The sequence below is a fragment of the Sus scrofa genome, chromosome 8 (genome assembly GCF_054392235.1).
Source record: "Sus scrofa isolate SSC_HxYL_T2T_F1_AM1 chromosome 8, Sscrofa_HxYL_maternal_Yorkshire_Landrace_v2.0, whole genome shotgun sequence".
In the NCBI taxonomy this organism is placed as follows: domain Eukaryota; kingdom Metazoa; phylum Chordata; class Mammalia; order Artiodactyla; family Suidae; genus Sus; species Sus scrofa.
Window position 1 is genome coordinate 128364861 of NC_139390.1, and position 21143 is coordinate 128386003.

Below are 21143 nucleotides of genomic sequence, written 5' to 3' on the forward strand. Positions count from 1 at the left end.
ACTCATTTCTAAAATGTTCAAACCAAGACATCTTAAACCAGACCATTATGTTGTTTCTTGTTTTAGGTATTGATTAACATGGACAACCCTTCGACAATTAGTCCCAGGTAGAAAATTAGACCATTTCGTGTTTTTGAAACGGTGTAATTTAATATTGGCTAATTACTAATTTTTATGCTACTCATGAATGCTTTATTCATCGTTTTTCTGAATATTTTTGGTTTATACTACAGTAAGGATGATTTTTACTTTTTCCCCCACAGATAAAGCAAGTTTTCAATTTTGTTTACCATTCTCATTGCTATAGTTCATCAGCATGCCACAAAAGACAGTCAAGAGCTTCTCATTGGCGGGATCTGTTATACTGCACAGTGACCTTAAATGGTCAACTACAATCTGTGCACCACCTGCTTGGTCAACTGCACTTCTGCCCTCATCTGTAAAACAAAGAGTTAAATTAAAAATAAAAGAAAAAAGAAATGTACTTTACAATTCAAATACAAAACATAACAGAGTTATTCCTTACTTAGTAAGTAGAAAATAAACCTAACTAAAGCAGGGCATTCAATATGTCTTTTTAGAAAGAAAAAAACAAATAAACATGGAAATGGGGGTGGGATGGGGAAAAGAGACAATCATTTTTTAGGAGAAAAAAGATTACTCCCAGTGGTATCATAAAGAAGCCTAATGACTTTCTCTGGGTCCTAAGACTTTATGACTATGACATGTGAAAATTTTTGCCTCCTCTTTCACAAATGACAGTTCTGTATAAGAAATTTATTTATTTATTTATTTATTTATAGGAGTTGAATCGGAGCTGCAGCCGCCAGCCTACACCAATAGGCATAGCAACGCCGGATCTGAGCCGCATTTGTGATCTACATTATAGCTCCTGGCAATGCCAGATCCTTAACCCACTGAGTGAGGCCAGGAATTGAACCCGTGTGCTCACGGATGCTAGTCAGATTCATTTCCACTGAACCATGAAGGGAACTCCTAAGAAAAAATTTAGAAGTGAATATTCTATTGGCATATTTCTTTCAGCTTGTAAACCACTACATGTATCCTATTAGTGGTTTCAAAGTCATTTATTACCAAAGACAACTACCTGCAGCACAGTAATTCCAGATCACAATACGTAATTTTTAAGGATTAGGACTAAGGTCTTTTTAACGGCATTTGCTAGAGTACATAAGCATGTTCCCTTTTTTAATTCTTAGTAGTCTGTATTTCATTTTACTTTATTTTCTCCATTCGAGAGCACATCAATCTATTTCAATATTACAACCAGTGGTCAAAGGACAGTCAAACATATCTTCTGTTATGTGTACATCTACACTTCATAGAAAAGATGTCATTTAACTATTGGAATATAGAAATCACTTTAAAATATTTTCTAATCCTTGAGCATAGGATTGGACAAAGATCAAAGAATAGGACTTTTAAATCTGACTTCCTTATATAAAATAAGATAGACTCTAAAACAGTGCTAGCCAATAGAAATATGAGAGCCACAAATGTAATTTAAATTTACTGGCAGCCTTGCTAAAAACACAAAAGCTGAAAAATTAATTTTTGTAATATATTTTATTCAATCCAGTACATTTAAACTATGATCAGCCCAAAACACAACCAATACACAAATTACTAATGAAACATTTTATATTATCTTCTTTGTAATACATCTTTGAAATCCAAGGTATATTTTATATCTTACACTTACAATTACATGTCAGTTCAGACTAGCCACTTTCTGGGAGTTCCCATTGTGGCTCTGTGATAACAAACCCAACTAGTATTCATGATGTGGCTTCAATCCCTGGCCTTGCTGCGAGCTGTGGTGTAGGTCATAGACGCGGCATGGATCTGGAGTTGCTATGGTTATGGTATAGGCCAGGAGATGAAGCTCCAATTCGACCCCAAGCCTGGGAACTTCCATATGCTGTGGTGATGCAGCCCTAAAAAAAAGTAGACAAACCCCTTAAAAAAACAGAGTAGCCACTTTTCAACTAATCAAGAGCTAAATCAGGCTAGTAGGTGCTATTCAGGATAGTGTAACGACAGAAGCATAACAAAAGGATCAGTAAGAGAAATGTCTCACAAAGGAATTTGAGCTAGGAAATTAGTAATGAAAGATTTCATTTGCCTAATAAAAGAAAATGGCCGCAGCAGCTCAGGTCATATCTTTATAAAAAATTACTGCTGAATCATATTAGAAAATGAACCAATATATATCATTTCCTGTAGTAGAAGCATACACACAACTTATAAAGTTGGGCCTCATAAATACTAGCTTCTTCATTTTGAAAAACTTTAAACGTAAATTATCTAATTTTTTGGATAATTTGTATGCAGATAATATCAAAATAATTAATTATTAGGATGACAAATCCAAACATGCAGACCTTCCAAAATATGCATATACAATATATTTCATCCTTAAATTGCAAAGCTCAAATAGGTTTTGATTTTAATAGCCAAGTAAATATGGGCTTTCAAAATATAAATTATGTATGCTTAGAAAGCTAATAAGCTGGCTAACTATCAACACTCAGCTATTCAATATTCAAAAAAGTAATTCAATAAATTGTATTTAACCGTTAGTTCATCAAGTTAATAATGCAATAAATAAGAACATAACTACAGTTAAAAGGCAAATTACCTATTTGTGTTTCAGAGCCACAGTATTTTTCTTCCCTTCCTTTTCTTCTTCCTTCCCTTCCTCCCTCCCTGACCTGTTTGGATTGTCTATGACATAACTATGTGTTATCAAGAGTTGGCTTCAGATCATAAACTCAATCTCTACTACATTATTACCAGGTTTGAGAAGAAAAACAAATCACATATACTAGAAGATATCGGAGTTAAAAAGATTATCTTATTAAAATATTTTAAAGAATCTGAAGATGCAAAGAAATGAATGATTATGCTGTATTTGTTCTCTAGCAAAACCAGTGAGCAAGTTAAGTTTTTAAAGGCACCTTACACATTATTTAAAATACATATTAGGGAGTTCCCACTGCAGTACAGTGGGTTAAGAACATGGCCGCAGCAGCTCAGGTCACTGCAGTTGGCTGGTTTGATCCCAAGCTAGCGCTGTGGGTTAACAGGATCTGTTGTTGCTGCAGAGGTCAGAGCAGTGGCTCTGATTCAAATCCCTGGCCCAGGAACTTACATATGCTGCAGGTATGGCCATAAAAAAAAAAAAAAAAAAAAATCATATTAGAACATCTGTCATTGCACAGGTCCATATAAATTGTTTTTTGGGAGTTCCCATCACGGTCAGCTGTAACAAATCTGACTGGTATTTAGGAGGTTGTGGGTTCGATCCCTGGCCTTGCTCAGTGGGTGAAGGATCTGGCCTTGCCGTGAACTGTGAAATGCAGCTCGGAGGGCTCAGATACAGTGTTGCTGTGGCTGTGGTGTAGGCTGACAGCTATGGTTCCGATTTGCCCCCTAGCCTGGGAACTTCCGTCTGCCGTGGGTGCAGCCCTAAAAGGACAAAAGAAAAAATTATTTTTCCACAGTAAAGGTAACTCAATAGCTTGTTATGACATTAAAATGAGTATTATTATTGTTCACTTAAAAATAATTCCTAAAAGGTTCCATATCCCAAACTTTCATTTCCCTGAATGTAGTCTCACTTTTAACTCTTAATTAGTCACTTCTAATTTGTGAAGCATCCCGAGTTGTTACCTCTAGAAATTAATTTATACCTTTATTTTGTATAACTCTAAGGCAGCCAACCACTGGAGAAAGTGCAGCCTACCAAATCTTTAGGCCCTGCCACATTCTTTAAAACAAAGTAAGTTTCTAGCACAAGCAGGATCTTTCTTCGCATTATGTAAGAGCAGGGCTTTAAATCTAACATGACGTTACTCTGCAGTAGCCAAAAGCAGGAAGCAATGAAATTTGTATGTCATGTTTATTATGACTCACAAATGAGAAAAAACATGTGAGCAAGCTGGTGTTCCATTATCAGGTACAAGTTATACACGAAGGCTGAGGAAAGGACCTAAAACCAACCACTGACTATACTACTGTGATTGTTACAGTTTATCCCATGTTCAGTTTTACTGCTATGTTCCCCCAAATAGGCTGTCCCTCTCTGTGGGCAGCAAGTGCCTAGTACAGAGAAGGCACTTGATATGCAGTGAATGAATGTGGCCCTAGGCAGATTTTGGTATAATTTACCAAATTTGGTACAATTCATTTTGAGGATGAGAGGGAGGGGGAGAGAAACTCTGTGTTGGGGTGTGGATAGAAAAATGAGAATGAAAGTCATGTATTTCTTTTTTTAAAGTTTTAACCACTACAATATGGTTTAGCTTTCCTGGTTTATGAATTTTATTCGGATGAAATCATGTCGTGTTTCTTCTTTTTGTGCCTTCTCACACTGAACATTGTTGATGAAATTCATCCACTCCGTTATACGCTTTGCTGTGTAATAGTCAGTGTATAAACACAATATAATTGTCGATCCTTTTGTTGATTTCTTGGGTTGTTTTTAAGTTTGGGCTATTACTTACAATACACAGATGGTATGCTGGTTTCTAGAATCTGAACATCTTCCTCTTCTTCAGATGACAGTGTGTGAATTCTGTTGCTTCACTACCCCTGGCATCTTATTTGATTTTTAAATCTGATGGGTGAAGGTGAACCTATTTCTGGAATATACAGGGGCAGGTCTTTCCTGAGAGTCAACTTTTCTATAATTTAATATGATGATGAACTGAGTATCCAAAGTATACAGCAGGTACAAGGGTCAAAAATAACAGTTTAAGGTAAGGAGGCAGGAAGAGACAGAGATAAATGGATATAAACATAGTATCAGAAGTTGAAAGAAACAAAATGGAAAGAGAGCCGGGTAGCTACTACAAACTAAGACTATGTAATAATATGACTGGAGAGGCATAATTCCAGAACTTTTTAATATTCATGCTTATAGAAAAGCCTTACAATAACATCAGCAAATACATTATTTTAAAAAATAATTTCTATGATCACTAGTTTTCCAAAAAGGGAACTTAGAAGGCTTAAATCTTTAAAAAGACTAAAGAGGAAAACTGGGGAAGCAGCATGGTGTTGGATGTAAAAGCCCATCATCTGCAATTCCAAATTTTGTCTAAAATCAAATTTCAAAAGTAGTAATTTATTTTATAATCTGATAGTCTATAATTTTCAGGACACCTTCCACTTATGGCTTAAACACCACCTTTTTCATACTTCTCAGAAATTCTCAGTATCAAATACACATTTTAAAATCTATTTTAAAAGAATTATGCCTACATATATATTTGATATGTTTTCCTCCTGCCCTCTAATTATTTGTGTGATAACAAGATCTTCATTCTTTATGCATCCATCTGCTCAAACTACTGCTTTCCCACCAGAAATAATAATCCTTTGTGACATCAGGAGTGGTTACTGTGGAGATGATTATGATGTAGCACCTCAGAAAATCACAACTATATGAGAGAAATAAGCTGCAGGAACTGATCATAATAAGCTTTCAACTAAATTAATATTGAGAAACATGAGAAAAGTATATGTTGTGGAGATAATACTGAATAAATTATCTGTTAAGTTTTCAAAGAAGTTTTAGTGACAAAAGTGTTTACTTTAACATATTACACTATCATGGATTTGTGCACTGCTTCACTCTCTCCATTTTTTATATAAGCATCCTGGGAGTTACTTTGTGGTGCAGCAGCCCAGGTGGCTGCCATGGCATGTATTCAGTCCCTGGCCTGGGAACTTCCTCATGCTGTGAGCATGGTCCCCCAAATTTGTGTTTAAATTAAAAAAAAAAAAAAATCCTGAGAGTTCCCTGTTGTGGTGCATCGGAAACAAATCTGACTACTACCCACGAGGATGCGGATTTGATCCCTGGCCTCACTCAGTGGGTCAGGGATCTAGCATTGCCGTGAGCTGTGGTGTAGGTCGCAGATGTGGCTTGGATCTCACATTGCTGTGGCTGTGGCTGTGGCTGTAGCTTCAATTTGACCCCTAGCCTGGGAACTTCCCTATGTCGGTAGTGTGGCCCTAAAAAGAGAAAAAAAAAAAAAAATCGTCCTGCACAAATGCTCTTCAAGTGTTAATTAGCAATGCTGGCTGTGCACGAAATGAACACACGCACACATTATAGTAGGTGCTAGAGTGTCTGGCATAATTAAAGGTGGTATGGAACAAAAAAGGCTTTTTAGTGTTACCGATGGCCAAAATAAAAGCTAAGGAACTAAGCAGATAGTTAAAAATGACTTTTACTGTAAATGTACTTTAGAGATAAGTGAATTAAGAAGATAAATTATAAACTGTATTTTTTTCTTATATGTCAACTCAGACTTTGCTTAAAGAGATTGTGATGATTAAATATCATCATTCTGACCTAAATTTGGGAAATCTGAATTCTATCTAATAAAAGGTTCCCTCATTAAACATTAAAAGAGGTATGAAACACTTTTACCATTTAGTATAGCAAGACAATAGCACTTTATTGGTGTCAATTGAGAACTGCTTTAAAAGATTCATTTCTGAAAAGTTCTTTGGTGTCTTTCCCCCTAAAATCCTTTTAGGCTATCCATGAACTTAGCAAATATTAAGACCAATGTACATTTAGCAACAGCTGTCCAAAATGCACAATAAACAAAGAGAAATTGACAAACAAAATGTATTTCACATAATTGGTAAATATATTAAAGAGCCATAGTACAATAATACAATTTTCATATCCATATCAAAACTCATGGAGAATCACACATCCATTCATTGAGATCCATTCTGAGAGTGAGAAATTTCCAAATCTCCAAGAAAATGTGCTTTAAATAACAATATTTAGAATCACAGCAAAGAATGGACAAATTATACAATCTCTTCTTTAACTTTGTAAAAATTACAGGTCTTATAAGCAAGGACAAGCCCTTAAACTATGCCACATATCTTTTCACACATCCCTGTCATATTATCCACAATGACCCATACAAATGGTCACAACTTTTTCAGACCCCCACCCTTTTCCTAATTCTGCATTTTTAACTGAAACCATGCTTCCTACCTAATAGAGAAATGTGAAGACATCAGATAAAGCCTTCTTCACTTTTTCCACCTTCTCTGTCACTATTAGACCTACAGGATTATATGCATCTTTTCCCAAAAAATTTCAGTATCTCATATTATAATTAAAGTATTTATAGCTAATTAAGGGTAAAGAAGAGACAATCAGAAGATTTTTTTTCAATGGAAGATAATTTTCCACTTAAGGAAAGAAAGTTGTAGATGTGTCATAAACTAAGTTGTGGACATGTCATAAAATGAGGACTCGAATGGAAAGAACACTTAATGTGAAATCCAAGGACCAGTCCTGGTTGTTGGAGTAGGAAACAGAATTTGTTATCTAAAGTTTCAAATATTACACTTAAGGTGAGGATTAAGACGGCAGAATAGAAGGACTAGAGCTCAACTTCTCTCCTAAAAACAACAAAATTCACAACTAAAGGCTGAGTAATACCCACCCAAATGGACTGGAAACCTTAAAAAAGACACCCTACTCCAGAAGAAAAAGAGAAGCCACATTAAGAGGTAGGAGGGGCGATTTCATGATATAAACAACCCCATACCTCCCGGGTGGGAAGCTCCACAGACTGAAAACTAACTGGTTCACAGAGAGAGACTCACCTATAGGAGTGAGAGTTCTGAGGCCCACATTAAACCCTCACATGAGGGGATCTGGCACTGGGAGAAAGAGCCCCTGGAGCATCTGGCATTGAAGGCCAGTGGGGCTTGTGTGCAGGAGCTCCACAGGACTGGGGGAAACGGAGACCCCATTCTTAAAAGGTGCACACAGACTTTCACGTGTACTGGGTCCCAGGGCAGAGCAAGGTCTCCATAGGAATCTGGGTCAAACCTGACTGCAGTTCTTGGAGGACATCCTGGGAAAACAGGGGTGAATGTGGCTTGTTGTGAGGGAGGGACATTAAAGGCAAAGCTCTCGGGAATATTCATCAAGGTGCCTTTCTCTGGAGGTGGCCATTTTGGGAAAATCTGGCCCCACCCATCAGTCAGTGCTGAGAAGCCCCAGGTGGGATCACAGACCCACCCCTCATTAAACAGGCTGCCTAAAGACCCCTCAGGCACACAGATGCCTCTAATCCCATCCAGAGACTAAGCCCCACCCACCAGTGGGGAGGCATCAGCCCCTCCCATCAGGAAGCCTACAGCAAGCCCCCATACAGACTTCAGCCACAAGGGGGGCAGTCACCAGAAGTAAGAGAGGCTACAACCCTATTATCTGTAAAAAAAAGTCACCACACCAAAAACCTACAAAAATGAAGAGAGAGAGAACTTTAACTCAGATGAGGGAGAAAGGAAAAACTCCAGAAAATCAGCTAAATGATGAGGAGATTCTTAGCCTCCAGGAAAAAGACTGTAGATTGCTGATGCTGAAGATGATGCAAGGCATTGGAAATAAACTGGAGGCAAAGATGGATAACTTACAGAAAACACTGACCAAAGAGATACAAGATAGAATACTTAAACAAGAAGAGATGCAAAATACAATACCTGAAATAAAAAATTCAGTAGAAGCAGCCAACAGCAGAATACAGGAGGCAGAAGAACGAATAAGTGAGGTGGAGGACAGACTAGTGGAAATTATGGATGCAGAACAGAAAAGAGAAAAAAGATTGAAAACAAATGAAGAGAGTCTCAGAGAACTCTGGGACAATGTTAAATGCACCAACATCCCTATTATAGGGCGCCAGAAGGAGAAGAGAGAGAGAAGGGGACAGAAAAAATATTCCAAGAGATAATAGCCAAAAACTTCCCTCACATGGGAAAGGAACCACTCACTCAAATCCAGGAAGCACAATGAGTACCATATAAAATAAACCCAAGGAGGAATACACCGAGACACATATTAATCAAACTGACCAAAATTAAAGACAAAGAGAACATCTTGAAAGCAGCTAGGGAAAAGAAACAAGCAACACACAAGGGAACCCCAATAACGTTATCGGCAGATTTTTCAGAAGAAACTCTGCAGGCCAGAAGGGAGTGGCATGATATACTTAATGTGATGAAAGGAAAAAAACCTCCAACCAAGATTACTCTACCCAGCAAGGCTCTCATTCAGATTTGAAGGAGAAATCAAAACCTTCACATATAAGCAAAAGTTGAGAGAATTCAGCAACACTAAACCAACCTTACAACAAATACTAAAGCAACTTCTCTAGGCAGAAAAGAAAACACAGCAACAGGAAACAAAAATACCGCAAATGACAAGGCTCACCAGTAAAGGTATATATACAGTAAAGATACGAAATCATCCATGCACAATTATACCACTAAAATCAGAAATCATGAGAAGAGGTGGGTACAAATGCAGGACACCGGAGACGAACCTGCAATTGAGAGACCAACAACTTAAAACAATCTCATATACATATAGACTCTTATATCAAAACTTCAGAATAACTGCAAACCAAAAATCTACAACTGATACACAAACAAGGAATCTCTGGAGAAGAAATATATCTCCTAGTAAATAAGTGCATAATCCACCATGAAGGGGGTCATTTGACATCATTCTTGGAATGCTGAAATCTTCTTAGATCTGATTCTGATTTCCTCTCCATCAAAGAATTTATGATAATTATAATTAAATAATGCAACTGTACAATTAAATAATATAGTTCTACAATTGTATTATTAATAACCATTTCTCTCCATGGTACAATGTAAGGTCTATAATGTCTTTTTTATCACATCACCTAGAATGGAGCAATGCCTTTACTGAAGAATCAATAAGATGTAACAAATTCTGAGGACATATTTATATAGTTACACTGTTTTTTAACTAATTTATGCATTTTATATTTTACTTATTTTCAGAGGGTGTATTATTTTTGTTATTCTTACCAGTTAAGTTATTTTTTTTATTATGTTATATAAAATATTTAATGGTATATAAGGCTTTCTTCTTTATAAATTTTAGCTGCATAATATATACAAAATTTTAATATAATGCTAATTTTTAAAGAAAAATTGAAATGTAATAGATAATACTAAATAGTAAAGATGAAAGCCATACAGAATGGGATGAAGTATAGCATAAATTTCCTGGGAGTTCCCGCAGTGGCACAGTGGTTAAGGAATCCGACTAGGAACCATGAGGTTGCAGGTTCAATCCCTGCCCTTGCTCAGTGGGTTAACGATCCGGCGTTGCCATGAGCTGTGGTGTAGGTCACAGACACGGCTCGGATCCTGTGTTGCTGTGGCTCTGGTGTAGCCGGTGGCTACAGCTCCAATTAGACCCGTAGCCTGGGAACCTCCTATATGCCGCAGGAGCGGCCCAAGAAATGGCAAAAAGACAAAAAAAAAAAAGAAAAAAAAGAATAAATTTCTTAATTGTCTCAGCATATTTTCCATTCCACTTTTCCAGAGGGAGTCACTTAATCTGTTTCTTAAGATCCATGATATAATACTCTGTGTGAATGTAACTGTGTTTAAATATACGTATTTTATTTTGTAAAAAAAATTTTAAAAATATGGGTGGAAAAAAAAAGTTCCAATGTAAATACAACTCAATATCAGTTGAAAGCAAAGGTTTCCAGGCTCATTATATCTCAAAGGAGGGAAAAAAATGTATTCATCTTCTGACAAATTCTAACGGAATTATTTCTTACTTGCTAGTTATATAATATTTTAAATTCAATGTGTTCCCATGATTGCCAAATGTTTTTATCAATATTTATAAGTTGATAATTAAAAATTGGCAAGCATACATTTAAGTATTTGTTCCATAATGAAAATTTACTATTTTTGTAATGAAAATAACAAATATCGTTTTACAAATAAAATGTTCTTGGGGAAAAAAAAGAAATATTAAACTTAAGAATTTCAATAGGCTAAGGTAGAAAATTTTAAAATTAAAAAACTATTATCACTGATGTTATGACTTATAAAATAAATTTAATAAGGTCTTTAAATTTGGGGTTTTGTTAAGTTTAAACATAAGAAAGCTCCTTATCCTCTGTTGAAGCCAATGGGTCAAGGAGGAAATCAAAAAGGAAATTAAGTAATACCTTGAGACAAATGACAATGAAAACACAACCATACAATATCTATGGGCAGTTGTTAGAAGGAAGTTCATAGCGATACAGGCCTTACTCAAAAAACCAAGAAAAATCTCAAATCAATAACTTAACCCACCATCTAAAAGAATTAGAAAAAGAAGAACAAACAAAACCTAAAGTCAGCAGAACAAAGGAAATCATCAAGATCAGAGAGGAAATTAATAAAATAGAGATTAAAAAATAGAAAAAAATCACTAAAACCAAGAGACAGTTCTTTGAATGGGTAAACAAAATTGATAAACCTCTGGAAGGACTCACCAAGAAGAAAGGAAGAACCAAAATTAACAAAATGAGAAGTGAAAAAGGAGAAATCTCAACAGATACTGCAGAAAACAAAAAACTGTAAGAGAATACTATGAATAATTATATGCCAACAAATTTGACAACCTGGAAGAAATGGACAACTTTCTAGAAACATACAGCCCACCAAAAGTGAATCAAGAAGAAATAGATAATCTGAACAGACTGGTTACTAGAACTGAAGTTGAATATGTAATGAAAACTTTCTCTACAAATGAAAGTCCAGAACTAGATGGCTTCCCAAGCAAATTCTACCAAACGTATAGAGAAGAACTTACACCAATCCTTTTTGAACTACTCCAAAATACTGAAGGGGAGTAAACACCCTCAAAAACATTCTATGAAGTCACCATCACACTAATACCAAAACCAGACAAAGATGCTACCAAAAAGAAAATGATATGCCAATATCTTTGATGAATATAGATGCAAAAATTCAACAAAATTTTAACAAATTGAATCCAACAACATGTAAAAAAGAATCCTAAGTTCACAAGGATTGTTCAACATACACAAATCAATCAACACAACACACCACATTAACAAAAGTCAAAAACATGATCATTGTAATAGATGCAGAAAAAGCATTGACAAAACTGAACTTCTGTTCATGATAAAAAAACTCTTACCAAAGTGATTACAGAAGGAACATATATCAACATAATAAATGCCATTTATGACAGGCCCACAGCCAAAATACTCAATGGAGAGAAGCTGAAAGCCTTCCCTAAAATCTGGAAAAAGACAAGGATGTCCACTCTCACCACTTTTATTCAACAGAGTATTGTAAGCAATCACACAAGGTAATGAAATAAAATGTATCCCAATTGGAAGGGAAGAGGTAAAATTATCACTGTATGCAAATAACATGATATTGTATACAGAAAACAGTAAGGACTCTACACAAAAACTATTCAAGCAGGTAAATGAATTCAATAAAATAGCAGGATACAAGATTAACATTCAGAAATTGGTTGGATTTCTTTATATTAACAATATCAGAAAAGGAATTTAAAAAAGAATGCCTTTTAAAATTGCGCCAAAACCCAAAAATCTAAACCAAAAAAAACCTTGAGAATAAACCTGACCAAGGAGGCGAAAGACTCATATACTGAAAACTATAACATTAATAAAGGAAATCAAAGAAGATTAAAAGAAATGGAAATATATCCCATGTTCTTAGATTGGAAGAATTATTGTTATAATGGTCATGCTACCCAAAGTGATCTACAGAGTTAATGCAATCCCTATCAAATTATACAAGACATTTTTTGACAGAACTAGAACAAATAATCCAAAAATTTATATGGAACCATAAATAACTCAAAATTGCCAAGGCAACCCTGAGGAAAAAAATAACAATGCAGTCCATGATTTTCTTTACTATGGAAAGGTTCGTTTGTGCCATATATTAGATTCCAGATATAAGTGATATCATATGGTATTTGTCTTTCTCTTTCTGACTCACTTCACTCAGGATAAGAGTCTCTAGTTCCATCCATGTTGCTGCAAATGGCATTATTTTGTTCTTTTTTACGGCTGAGTAGTATTCCATTGTATATATATACACCACATCTTCCTAATCCAGTCATCTATCATGGACTTGGAGAATAGACTGGTGGTTGCCGAGGGGGAGGGGGAGGGAGTGGGATGGATTGGGAGCTTGGGGTTAATAGATGCAAACTATTGCCTTTGGAATGGATTAACAATGAGAACCTGCTGTGTAGCACTGGGAACTATGTCTAGTCCCTTATGATGGAGCATGATAATGTGAGAAAAAAGAATGTATACATGTATGTGTACCTGGGTCACCATGCTGTAGAGTAGAAAAAAAATGTGTTGGGGAAATATCAATTGATTACAATTAAAACAAACAAACAAACAAAAATAACAAGGCAGCAGGCATAACTCTCCCAAATGTCAGACAAGACTACAAAGCAACAGTCATGAAAACAGTGTAGTACTGGTACAAAACAGACTTATGGGTCAATGGAACAGCATAGAGTCTAGAAATAAACCCACGCCTCTATGGAGAATTAATCTTTGACAAAGGAGGAAAGAATATAAAATGGGAACTAGACAGTCTCTTCACCAAGTGGTGCTGGGGAAACTGGACAGCTGAATGTATATCAGTGAAATAAGATCGCACCCTCATACCATGCACAAAAATAAACTCGATATGGCTTAAAGACTTAAACATAAGACATGATATAAGAAAACCTCTTAAAGAGAACATAGGCAAAACATTCTCCGACATAAATCATACAAATGTTTTCTAAGGTTAGTCTACCAAGGCAATAGAAATAAAAACAAAAATAAACAAATGGGACCTAATCAAGCTTACAAGCTTTTGTATAGCAAAGGAAACCATAAAACAAGCAAACATACAAACAAAAAAACCCCAAAAGACAACCTAAGGAATGGGAGAAAATAGTTGCAAATGATGCAACTGAGAAAGGCTTAATCTCAAAAATATACAAACAACTCAACAACAAAACAACAAAAAACTCAACAACAAAAAAACCCCTAACAACCCAATTGAAAAATGGAAGAATACCTAAAAAGACATTTCTCCAAAGAAGACATATGGATGGCCAGTAGGCACATGAAAAAGTGCTCAACATCACTGATTATTAGAGAGATGCAAATCAAAACTACAATGAGGTACCACCTTATTCTCTTCAGAATGGCTATCATTAATAAGTCTACAAATAGCAAATGCTGGAAAAGGTGTGGAAAAATGGAACCCTCCCATACTGTGTGTGGGAATGTAAACTGATACAACCACTATGTAAGACATTATGGGGGCTCCTCAGAAAACTAAATATAGAACAACCACATAATCCAGCAATCCCGCTCCTGGGCATATATCCGGACAAAACTTTCACTCAAAAATTATATGCACCCTTATGTTCACTGCAGCACTATCCACAATAGCCAAGACATAGAAACAACCTAAATGTCCATCAACAGATGAGTGGATTAAGAAAATGTGATACATACTCACACTGGAATACTACTCAGCCATAACAAAGAACAAAATATTGCCATTTACAGCAAAATACATGCAACTAAAGATTATTATACTAAATGAGGTAAGTCAGAGACATACACCGTATGATATCACTTATATATGGAATCTAAAGTATGGCACAAATAAACCTGTCTATGGAACAGAAACAGACTCACAGACATGGAGAACAGACCTGTGGTTGCCATGGAGGAGGAGGGAGTGGGATGGACTGGGATTTGGGGGTGATAGATGCAAACTATTACATTTAGAAAAGATCAATAACAAGTTCTTACTGAAGAGCACAGGGGCCTATATCCCTGACATAAATCATACAAATGTTTTCTAAGGTTAGTCTGGGATAGACCATGATGGAAAATAATATTTTTTAAAAAGAATATATACATACACATGTTTCACTGGGTCACTTTGCTGTATAGAAGTTGTCACAACATTATAAATCAAGTATACTTTAGGAGGTCCCGCTGCGGTAAGGTGGGCTAGCCTAAGGGTGGCTTGTCTCTGTGGGGTTGCAGGTTCCATCCCTGGCTTGGCGCAGTAGGTTAAGGATCTGGCATTGCTACAGCTGTGGCACAGGTCGCAGATGCAGTTGGAATTTAATCCTTGGCCTGGGAACTTCCACATGCTGTTTGTGTGGCTGAAAAAAGGGAAAAATTCAACTATACTTTAAAATATATATATAAAGATATATAGGGGCAACCATTAAAAATTAAAAAGCAGTACAAAAAGCCAATAATGAGGATGAGAAAAATAAAAATTACCCAATTTATCTAAGGACATTGACACATTCAATTATGGAATAGGTACTTACTACTGTAAACTTGGCCCTTTTTGTCAGGGACAGTAGACATAAACAGCAAGATAAGAAGCCCTTGCATTTACAGAGTTTCTGCTTCAGTGAGGATGACAAAATAGTAAAAACTTCAATACAGTTCTTTACAGGGTGTTATGGAAGCAGAGAGAAGAGAACAGGTATCTCTTCAGGAGGAGCAAATGAGGGAAAATGGAGGAAGGAGGTTCATATAAAACTTCACAGAAATTAAATGTTCATGATAATTTAAGTATATACATCTAGGCTCATTAAATTATAGATCCACAATGAGATAGATTTATATGGTAAACAAAGTGTTTTCTCTAGCTCACCTGTAATCTAAGTTAAACACCATTTAACAGAAGCATCAGTTCCTTAGACTACTGATTAAAGACATAAATACTCAGCTTAATCAAGGTGTTTTAAGACTTGGGGCTAAATGAGCATTCATTCTATTCATATATAATATATATACCGCATACTTTTTTGGTCAGATTCTGCTTGGTTTCCCTTCCTCGTTAACTCTGCTGAGGAAAAACTACATAGACTTTAAACGTGTAACTCATGAGTTGGAACTACATAGACTTTAAATGTGTAACTCATAGAAACTACCAACACAATCAAGATGATATAAAATATTTTATCACAAAAAAGATTCCCCACGCCTCTTTGCAGGCCATCCTTCCTTTCGCTTCTGGCCCCAGACAACCAGTTTTCTGCCACTCTACATTACTTTGAAATATGTGTGTGTGTGTATACACACAAACATTTTATATACATATATATATATATGTATTCATATAGTATTATTCTTTTTTAAGAATATTTTTTTCTAGGGCCACACCTGCAGCATATGGACGTTCCCAGGCTAGGGGTCGAATCAGAGCTGCAGCTGCAGACCTACACCGCAGTTATAGCCAATGCTGGTATGAGCTGTATCTGTGACCTATGCCACAGCAACGCTGGATCCTTAACCCACTGAGTGAAGCCAGGAATCAAACCCACATCCTCATGGATGTTACTCAGATTCTTAACCCTCTGAGCCACAACAGGAGCTCCCGTATAGTATTTATTATTCTTTTATGTGTAGTTTCTTTAACTCAGCCTAATGATTTTGAGACTCATACATGGTGTCAGGTATGTAAGTGGCTTATTCTTCTTTATTGCTAAATAACATTCAGTTGTACAGGTATGTCACACTTTAAAAAATTCCATCACCTACATTCATAACACATGTGCAGTGTTTCTAGTTAGGGATTATTTGTGAATATAGCCACACTGAGTGTTGATATACAAGTTTTTGGTTGAATATCTACAAATGGAATACCTGAATCTTATGTGTGTATGTTTATGAATATATGGTTACTGAGGACTGTTACAATTAAAATAATGTGAGGTGCCACAGAAAAGTTATATTTAAAAAATTATCAAATACTGCAAAAATTACAAATTCTTGAAAGAATAATTTATGTGTTCTTGAATATAAGAGATAGTTAAATAAATGCATATCAAATTAAAGTGAAACTTTAGTTTCATTTCTAGGTAAGCACAGCGTTTCTCCTGCTCCAAAAATCAATCTAGCCACCATAGAAAAGCATCTGCCTCATTCTACAAAACTGATTTGCTTTCATTTGATTTTTGCCTTTTTTTAGGGCTGCACCCTAGGCATATGGAAATTCCCAGGCCAGGGGTCAAACTAGAGCTGCAGCTGTCAGCTAGCCTATGCCACAGGCACAGCAATGTGGGATCTGAGCCGCCTGCAACCTACACCACAGCTCATGGCAATGCTGGATCCGTAACTCACTGAGCAAGGCCAGGGATCACACCCATGTCCTTATGGATATTAGTCGGGTTCATCACCACTGAGCCACGATGGGAACTCCTAAACTGATTTTCATGTATAACTTCTCTAGTTAATTTTACAATAAGTAATCATCTAAATCACAAAATGAGAATAAAATTCAGGGCTAAAAGAAATAAGAATTGGTAAAAAATAAAATAAAATTCTAAAAATAAGGACTAAGAAATTATGTTATAGTGATTCAGAACTGAGAAGAGGAAAGAGGGAACAGGCCTTTATGAAGAATGATGCAATTGATCCCACGCTTAGAAATCACTAAATATTTTCACCTGGGGGCTTGGTTGTTAATCCATTTTAACAAGTTACTTTTTAAAAAAATGTCCTGATTTTCATTAAGTTAGGGCTTCATGAAATATATACAAATCTGAAAAATAATTTGGTATAAATTCATTTCTTTCTCTATTAAAAAGCATTACATAAGACTGATCTGGTCTAATAAAGATTTGATGATACAAACAATATGTATTAAATACTTAACTGATCCACACTACATTAAGTGAGAGAGAGAAAAAAAGACCAAGCATCACCTGGTGTTCACTCAAATGACAAGCTGTCCAAAGTAAAGAATCTGTTTCTGTTCTTTTCATCTTATCACTGCTTATTTTAAGAAGGTTTTTCAGGTACTCAGGAACTTTTTTTGCTGCTTATTTGGCACATTATTATAGTTTTGCTGCTTTAAACCTCAATTAATTTTATTTAGACCATAGGAAGAGAAAAAAATTTATTAAGAAAGCTACTAGACAGAAAAACTTACATTGCTCCAGCAAGAAATTAGAGAAATTTAAAAGGGTGTATCAATCAGTAAAATTGAATAGAACTGGAATATTTATCAAAATTATGTAAGATATGTACAAATTCTTTCAACCCAGGAAAGGAAGAAGTTATTCAGGATATTTAGTAAAAACAGTATAATTTTCATTTTTCTTATCTATGTACCTTGTGTGCAGAGAAAAATAGTATAAAACAATAGATATATGTCTGAAAACTTGAAGGGTTTACCTATGTTTGTCTACCTGAGAAGAGTAAAACTCTCAGATTACTAACCAATTTTCCTTTACTAAGAGTCCTGATCAAAGCAAACTGTTCCTGGGACTTCCTGTTGTTGCTCAGTGGTAATGAACCTGACTAGTACCCATGAGAATACAGGTTTGATCCCTTGCCCCACTCACTGGGTTAAGGATCCAGTGTTGCCATGAGCTGCGGTGTAGGTTGCAGACGTGGCTCAGATCCGGCGTTGCTGTGGCTGTGGCTTAGGTCGGCACTGAAGTTCTGATTTGACCCTTAGCCTGGGAACTTCCATATGCTGCAGGTGTGGCCCTAGAAAAAAAAAAGAAGAAAATAAAAAAATAAAATTTCTTTATTTCCCAATGAATAAAAAGGGAGGTCAGTATTTCATATGCTCTTCTCCATTTAGAAAATAACAAGAACAAAGGATCAAACATGGTTAGGCATTCTTGTACACATATACAGATTTTACATAAAGTTTTCAAATACGGAAAAATGTGAAAAGCTTTTCCTTAATCACTTGGTTCTGCTCCATCTTCTTTCAAATTAGGTAGTCTGCTCTTGTGATTTATAACAGATTAAACAAAATACTGGTTTAGGTTTTAGATATGTAACATCCTATATCTGCAATTTTAAGTGCTAAACTAGTAAGACTGAAGCATAAAGGTATTTTGACTAAGTATATATTTATGAAAGTGATAATTTCTTCAATTACAGTACTTAGAGAAAATGAACCAGAGACATGAATTTTAGGTGAACGCTATCACCAATTTAGCTGCTGACCCTGAAAAGTCATTTGAACTCTCAGTCTTCTGTGTAAAATTTGGAAGGGGTGGATGAAATGACTTCTAAAAGTCCTGTTTATTTAAAAAATTTTATGACATCTAGGTGGCTTTATTCCCTTAAGCTTTCTAATTTCTGATAGTTCCTTGAATCTACATGGTCTACACAGGTAACATCTGAGTATTTTTGCTAAACATGAGAGATTAAACTTTTTGAATGTTTATTCCCAATATATAGAAATTGCCCACCTGACATTTCCTCTTGCATATCTCTATTAATATCTCTGATTTATTACTGCCACCAGTAAAACAAAACAAAAGCAGCATTAACAAAACTCAGAAAAACGTAACAAAATAACCTGTTCTTTCCTTTACCAGTAAACTGCCCTATCCTCTGTCCAGTTGCTCAAGCCCCAAATCTAAGAATCTCCTGATTTCTCCCTTATGCTCATTCCGGGGATTCATCTACCACTTTAAAATACCTCCCAAATTCTTCTGATGCTCACTGCCACACCCTAATCTAAGTCACCATTACCTCTTGCCTAGACTAATCCAAGTCTTATAATAGGTCTGCAGGTCTCCATTCTTAACTCTTTCACTCTTCTCGGCCCACTTATCATGTAGCTCCAAGGGTGAGGTTTTTAAAATCTATACTAGATTCCCTTTGATAGCTTCTCGTTACTTTGGAATGGCCCCCAAGGCTTTCTATGATCTAGGTCTTATTTATTTCTTCCACGTTATTGTACCACACTCTACCGGTTCACTACATCTCTTTCCTGTCCTTTGACCACATCAAGTTCTTTCCTCACTCATGAGTTCCCAACTGCTACACTTCTCTAAGGAATATTCTCTCCCTTCTCTTTCAATAGCTAGTTTATTCTCATTTTTCAGATTTCAGCTCAAGTAACAATAGAACTTTCTTCTCCTTCAGATATTCCTTATTCCATCATCTTGTTTATTTCCTTGATATCAATGATCACAATCTGTAAATATCTTTTTTTGTAGTTTTTACTCATTTATTTTCCATCTCTTCCTGTGCAAGACCCACAAAGACAGGAACTTCTCGCTCTTATTTCCTATGATTCCCATCACCTGCATAGTGCCCGCAACACAATGGGTTCAATCAATATTTGTTGATTAAAATATTTGGTGCATGAAAGAATAAAGAATGAGAATGTCCTGGGATTTACTCATCATCACTACTGGGGGAAAAAAACTCCAATCATATGACCCACGGTGTATGTACTGAGACTTTCTACATGGAGGACTACAAATACACATCTTCAAAGACATAAAGTCACGTTTCTAATTCTCATCTCAGTAGAAGGCTGATTAAAAAAGAACCACCTACAGGTTAAATCTTTGTTAGTTTATTGTTTTACTATGGTGGCATGTCTGTTTGATTTGCAATGTTCGGCATCATAATGCTGGATTCAAAATAAACATTTTGCAAATGATAAAGGAATGTCCTCCAATATAAAAATTTTAGCCTTTGAATCTGCAGGGTATATGTGTATTTACCTAATAAATAAGTTTTGTATGTGTAATCATTACTATATGTGAGTGATATCCTCAAATGTGGTAGCTGGGGGGGAACAATTATTTTCGGTGCTAAAATGAGGGTCTTCATACTCAAAAAGTTGGTACTCTACAAAACTATAACCCTATTTCTGTTATGGGTGCATGAAAAAGAAAAAATAAGTTAGTAGGCAATGATCTAATCACGAGGAACAGTATATTTTTGTAAGTCAGACATAATGGTTGTTCTAAAATGTATGATTATATAGGATTTTTTGTATTCTTAAATATAAGGCCTTTTAATTTTGCCTCGTCTATTTTATCATCCTAGAGCAGGGTACTGGTAAACAGACATACTTACATAAGTCAAAAGATACTTATGAAATCTACTAGGGAAAAATTTAACTTCTAATGCTTACATTTCCCCCTATAATTTTTTCAAAATTGGGAATTTTTATCATGTACCCTAGACATATTAAAATGTTTTAAGCACTCAAATGAAAAATTTAAACCCATCTTTTCTGAAATTAAAAAAAAAAAAAACCAACCCAACTTATTCATGATCCAGGTGCAGGTAAAATGCATGAAAGACTAGATATAAAAGCAAAAGTTATAAATATTACATCAGTGAAATTACAAAATGAATCATGAAGAAAAAAAAAAATCTGTGACCCTTAAATATTCATTTATAAAAAAGAAGTCT

At 35.5% G+C, this 21143-nt stretch overlaps 1 protein-coding gene across 22 annotated transcripts in view; it reads right to left on the reverse strand.

The window, feature by feature from the left end:
* The window catches only part of RAP1GDS1 (Rap1 GTPase-GDP dissociation stimulator 1), a 140593-nt gene that overhangs the window by 52258 nt on the left and 67192 nt on the right, over nt 1-21143 (reverse strand). For 8 of the 22 annotated variants that reach the window (XM_021101741.2, XM_021101740.2, XM_084973350.1 and 5 more), the window contains exon 5: nt 291-437. The exons of the other annotated variants lie outside the window; for them this stretch is intronic. In XM_021101741.2, coding sequence (XP_020957400.1) covers nt 291-437 — 147 coding nt within the window. The remainder of the gene's footprint in view (nt 1-290; nt 438-21143) is intronic. 22 annotated transcript variants of the gene reach the window in all.